The sequence below is a fragment of the Capsicum annuum genome, unplaced genomic scaffold (genome assembly GCF_002878395.1).
Source record: "Capsicum annuum cultivar UCD-10X-F1 unplaced genomic scaffold, UCD10Xv1.1 ctg4203, whole genome shotgun sequence".
Lineage (NCBI taxonomy): Eukaryota > Viridiplantae > Streptophyta > Magnoliopsida > Solanales > Solanaceae > Capsicum > Capsicum annuum.
This window is the reverse complement of record NW_025849405.1, coordinates 137,126-143,264: the sequence shown is the minus strand read 5'-3', so window position 1 is coordinate 143,264 and position 6,139 is coordinate 137,126. Positions and strand designations below refer to the sequence as shown.

Sequence of the window (6,139 nt, the reverse complement as noted above, 5' to 3'; positions counted from 1 at the left end):
GAAAGAGGAGGAACATCTGAAAGTAAACTGGAAAAAGACGACGATTATGATTATGATCATGACTTAGCAATCTTGAAGGCTATCTATCATTACTATTTCAATCACGGGGTAATTCCACATCCTCCTTAGTCAAAGAACTTCATTGACTACATCGAGGCTTCAGTCCCCGATGTGAAATTTCGTGGTCAGGCATTGGCGAATAAGATTGTTATATTAGAGCACCATTTCTTTAAGGTTATGAAAATGGCTGCACGTGTAGGATATTACCCTGAAATAATCCATCCTATTTGTCGCAAAATTTTCAACTTCTCTATGGCTTTATGGGGTTAATTTCGGAGACTATTATCCAGTTGGAGAAGATCAAGATGAAACTGGAGTTGTTGATGCATTCTTGATTTTCAAGGTCGATGTCTTCATAGCGGCATTTTAAATTATTTCTAGGAGCATTAGTTTAAAGTTCTCAATTACATTCATTAAACTGAATCTAGTTGTTGTGTGAATAATTAATTTGGATATTGGTTTGCTCGAAATTTTCAGTTCAGCTCAAAGTTTTATTTGATGTAAAATGTTTCCTTTTTCCAAGTTTGATATCTTGTCTTCAACTTATATAAACAGATATGTTAATTGTTGCTCTCTTCTTTGGAGGAAGGAAAAAAATAACAATGAAATGACATAATTTAACATCGAACAAAATCTGTAGATACAAAAATTAATTGCGTGAAGCTTGAAAACTTAGAAATGACGAGCAACACCACTCCTCTAAGTTAAGTCTAGAAAGGATACATCGTACATATATGTATAGAGAAGTATCACTTAAATGCATCAACTTATGCTTCAATACTGAAAAAACAACATAGAATTATGCTTCAATTTAAAACTTTATCTACCTAAAACTGCTGGGGTCTGAATCTGGTAAAGATTTTAGGTAACTATTGGACGAGAGTGTGAACATAAACTGGCAAGGAGAATCAACAAACTTAATTTTTCTATCCTTGATTGCAGTGCAAGGGGATCAAAACTTGTAAACTTAATGTTGGATATAAGTCCCAAAAAAAATAAGCTTAATATTATTATTATGTTTTCGCTTGTAGAATTTCACAGATATTTCATATCTTTTCTTCCTCGGGTTAATATAAGTAGAGGTGCAAAGTGAAAAGAAAGTCCTTTTCATTATTTCACATGTCCTTACAGTTCTCCCTTGTCATATCCTTTGTATCAGATTCCTTAACGTCAACTAGTGAATAATCGTTTTATTTTCAACGAGTTTATAAAACTTTATTTGAAAAAAGATGCGCATGGTAGAAGAATATTTAGTTGTATACTTGACTGAGAAGCTGCCTTTCCCATTCCTCGTCCCAATAAGCTAAAATCTCAGTTTTCTTCTTCCCTGCTCCCTTCCCGCAACCCTCAAAATTCATGTTCCATTGCCGACCTTGTCGTTCGGAGATTTTAAAATCTTGCCGCCATTGTTTTGCTTCTTTAATCCAGATGATGATTTGGTGCACTACTGTTAGAATTATTAGTTTTAAATGGATTTAACATTAACTTTTTGGTACGTTAAAGTAAAACGGGGTGATGTTATTAGTTGGTGGACAAGACACGAGTGGTGTATTCATGCGAATTCCATATGAGTCTGGCAATAGTGTAGGCCTGTAGTAGACCTATGAGCCCATAATGGGGGTGCACTAGGTTTAGGCTTTTATGCCTATAAATACAAGGATAGGTCTCCTCTCCTGGCTTCAACATAAGACGTATTCCCATAAGCTGTCAGCCGTCATAAGCAAAGGAGAAAAGACTCTTATCATGGCAAAAGTTATCTTTCTTATCATGGCAAAAGAAGAAGCTTCATTTTTCGAGTAAGTATATAGGCAGGGCCTAGAGCCCTAGACCATGAACTAATATGTGATAGTTAAATATTACTGTAGAAAAATAAATTGCATGAGACTGTAACTTCATATCTTTCCTAACTCCATCTACGTCACCTAAAAGTTTCTTCCTTTCATAAATAGCTCTATTATTAGTGATATCCATCTTTACCAGAAATTATGTCCATTACTGATGGGCAGTTCTTCCCTTTCCCCATTTACAGGTATAAAAACAATGTCTCGATCAGCATATATTCGTTATTATATCGATCTAGAATTTCGATTTAATGCCCATCTCAAGCTCCATTTTGATGAAAAATTTCACGTGCAATTTATTTTTTCTTGTTTCTTCATCAAGTTTCATTAAATTCAAAAGTTTCCTCAATTAATGCTGCTGCATTAAAGTTAACAATGAGAAAACCACAACATGTGTGTCAAACTATTGATCGAACACTATTTTTTGTTGGATTGAAGTTTTTTCTTTATCTATTTTTGAGAAAAAAAAATAAAAACATAATTATCACTTCTCCTAAAATTCTATGTTCACGAGTTTTTGCATCTATTCCATAACCATAGCAATCAAATATTTCCTCTTTTGCTTTCTCTAATTAATTCAACCCATTCTTGCTAATATTATTGTTAATACTAAAGTGAAAGAAGACACAACCTTCCATTGGCCAAATAACTAAATTAATAGAAGGACAATGCCAAAGAATTTAATTATCTAGTTGCAACAATGAGATTTTTTTTTCATGAAAATAGTAGAAAGGAAAGGTCAAATGAAATAAATATCCATGAAGATGTTGGTAAAGTTCATCTTAAAATATGTCCTTTGCAAAATATATAAAATCATACTCATACAAATTATCACTTAAAGTACAGTTGCAATAATCATAATATTTGTTGCTTTCAATCTTGTAGTGTCCCTTGTTCATTTTGAGAAAGCGGGCAGACAAGGGTTGGAAAGAATTCTGTCAAAAGACCATAATGAAATTCATTAATGTGTAAACAGTTTCTAACGTTATCCTTCAGATTGTATATCATGATTTTATCGTGAAACATAAGCAGAAATTCACCTCTTTTTGACAGAAAAAAAGAGTGAGAAAATAAATAATCCACGGGATATAGAGAATAATTGATAGTAAAAATCTTTCTCCAAGATTCTTTATCTCATACTCCTTCATAGTCCACACATCCACGTGAGTAGTCGAATTATTATAAATCATAGATAGATTACTTTTCAACACTCCCAACACAAGAAATTTATCCTCTTCTCCATAATAAGGTCGCTCTACCTTTCTCCACTTTTCATTACTAAAATCAAAAGAGGTTATGCCCCAACCACTTTTTATATCAATACTAGTAGCCCAATAAAGCTTTCCATTAGAAAACTTACCTGAGCCAATTAACCACGTCACTCTCCTAGAACAATGCATTGTTCGCCAAGAATCGTCCTTTAGGCTACATATATTGATCTCTTGAAAGTTACGTGGATAGCAAGTAAGAGTAAAAATACAGACTACCTTATAATCATCATGGATATCATCATATCCAAAACCATATGTGCATTGACCATCATCCTTCAATTTAGTTCTAAAATCAGGCAACTTCTTATACTTTTTTATTGCTGGGTTCCATAGGAATAATTCCTTTGCCTCATTTACAACATAAATCAATCCATTGACAGAACCCTTAATCACACAATCTATACCGGATTTTTTCATGTGATAATCCAAGTTAGTTTCCTCCATAATAGGACATTCCTTAAGGTTGAGTTCTGGTTGGGCTATCCTCAACATAACGCTATGGTTAGTGTAGTCTTTGTTATTATTAGCTGATAAACTTAGATGATATTTGGTTAACTCAGGGCTAGAAATCAAAGAACTCCAAGATTTTATAACAGACTTGAATCGCAAGAGAGATTTAACGGGAAGTTTTGAGAGAATTTCAGTAAGGATTTCAGCTGGCCAATGAAGTTTTGTGGGGTTTCTTTGATTTGGGCATTGATGGGAGGCTTCATCCGATACCTGGTGTTTTCTTGATAAGTCGAAGACCTCTGTTTCAGAACTTGTTTGTTCTTCTAGTTTCAGCTTTTCCATGTCTTCTTGATTGATTAATCCATTATCTTGTTCATCAAATTCTGAATTTTCTTGCTTTACTCCATTTAGTTTTTCCGCAGGTAGCATTTGGATCTTTGTAAATGTTGGAGCCGATAAAGAGAGAAAGAGAGAGAGAAAGAAAGAAAGGAATGAACTGAAGATGAAGTTTCCTTGCTAGAATTTATAACTAGATCATATCGCTAGATTAAGTGAAGTGTTATACTAAATCTCTCATCTCACTCATTTGTGTAAACTTATGATTAGATTATGGTGAATTAATTAAGGATGGAATCATATTGAATGAACAATTATGATTAGATTATGGTGATTTAATTAAGAATGGAATCAAATTGAATGAACAATTATGATTAGATTATGGTGAATTAATTAAGGATGAAATCAAGTTTAATGAGCAATTACATAGGTTATAAATGCTAAATGGTTCTTTTTGTTGTTTCGGGTACACAATCTGTATGTTACTTCGCATAAACTTCAACTAAGTTCAAGAACAAACTAAATTCCAAACTAATAATCCATGTTAGTGTAGCAACTAGATTCAGCTTAGTGAAATAATATTGGGAAATTTAAACTATTGCTCCAAGAAATTATTCAAAATGCTACTATGAAGATTTCGACCTTGAAATCGAAGAATGGATCAGCAACTCCAATTTCCAACTTCATCTTGCTGTTCATCAACTAATAATAATCTCCAAAATTAATCCCATAAAGCCATACACAAGAAGAAGATCTGCTGAGAAACATGGTGGATTATCTCAGGGTAATATCCCATACGTGCTGCCTTATTCATAAGAGTTAAGAAATGTTGCTCTAATGTAATGATCATAGTTTCAAATTCTTGGCCATGAAATTTCAAGTTCGGAACTAAAGTTTCGATGTAATCAATAAATTTCTCTGAATAACGAGGATACGGAACTACCCCATGATTAGAGTGGTAATGATAGATAAACTTCAAGATTGCTAAAAACTTAGGAGTGATGTGTTTATTAAATGTTTTGAATGTTTAATATGCGTGTGAATGATTGGTTTCTAGTTTATCGTGTTTAATTCAAATGTATTCATTTAGCCGGGGAATGCCTCGAGACATAGTGTATTTATTCACTAGGGAATTCCCCGACGTACTATGTTGGCGGAAGACGTTCGTGAGAAAGGCCCGAGGCGTCAGGTAAAGCACGGGAGTGTAGTTAGTACTAGTGTAGGTTAGATATGATTTATTTTTGCATTTTTCTATTTTGGACTGTATAAATTGGAGTGGACACTATACTTTTTAATTATTTTTTTTGTTTTGTTTTTTTGTTTGATTGATTTATGTGTTTTGTATGATTTTTACATTTGTAGTGTCAAAATTAGCTGATACGCTCCACCAATCAACTGTGGTCGAACCGCGGGATTGAGAGATGCGTAATACCTTCCCCTCGATCAACAGAATTCCTTAGCCGGAATCAAGAAATTTTCATCCTAATGTACGATGTGTGTATCATTCTGATGCTCAGGATCATAGTATTGAAAATTGTCGAGATTTGAAAAGAGAAATTGAAAAGATAATTCAAGATGGATCAATTATGGTGCAGAACATTGACAGTGAGAAAAGCTCTAGTCAGGATGATATGCAAAACAGTGGCTAAGTTGTCAGGCTGAGCAATTGAGAAGTTACCCCTCTCCCTACTAGGAGCAGGTCTGGTAGTTTGTTTTGTTTTCTTTTCTGTTTTTCGAATTATTTTGGGGTTGTAGTTCAGGATTTATCTTGTTTTGTCCTTTTATCATTTAGGTTCAAACCCTTCTTTCTTTCATTTCAACTAAATGAATTGTCCCTTTTCCTTTGTGTTTTAAATATGTTTTGTTTGTTTGTTTTCTTTATACAGTACATTTTATGTTGACTCTAGATATGTCATGCTTGCGGAATTTTCAGCCAGATCTTAAAATCCAATTTAACCATGAAACATTGGATCAGAGCTCTAAAGTTAGGAGAAATATCTGAGAAAATAGTAGAGTGCTGAAACATTTGGTGACAAGTTCAAGCCTTCTTTGAAAATTAAGGCCATTTATTTTGACAATCACAAGAATAACTTGGTCATCAATTGAAAAACATGTCTCAATTAGGTCAAGCAGTGTCTGTGTGATCCTATCAAGAGGAAAAGAAAGAAAATCAACTCCACG

At 33.6% G+C, this 6,139-nt stretch overlaps 1 protein-coding gene across 1 annotated transcript; it reads right to left on the bottom strand.

The window, feature by feature from the left end:
• Positions 1-2,774: 2,774 nt before the first annotated feature.
• Positions 2,775-4,051, bottom strand: LOC107876926 (putative F-box protein At4g09190). The gene is made up of 2 exons (XM_016723742.1): positions 3,262-4,051; positions 2,775-2,836 (listed from the first exon to the last, which is right to left on the bottom strand). Exons 1-2 carry the CDS (start codon positions 4,049-4,051, stop codon positions 2,775-2,777), a joined length of 852 nt encoding a protein of 283 aa, XP_016579228.1.
• Between the last annotated feature and the right edge of the window lie 2,088 nt (positions 4,052-6,139).

Coding starts and splice junctions, on each gene's coding strand:
- LOC107876926 (XM_016723742.1), bottom strand. CDS start 4,051: ATGCTACCTGCGGAAAAACTAAATGGAGTAAAGCAAGAAAATTCAGAA. Junction 2,837..3,261: donor GACGTGGTTAATTGGCTCAG/GTAAGTTTTCTA, acceptor GTCTTTTGACAG/AATTCTTTCCAACCCTTGTC.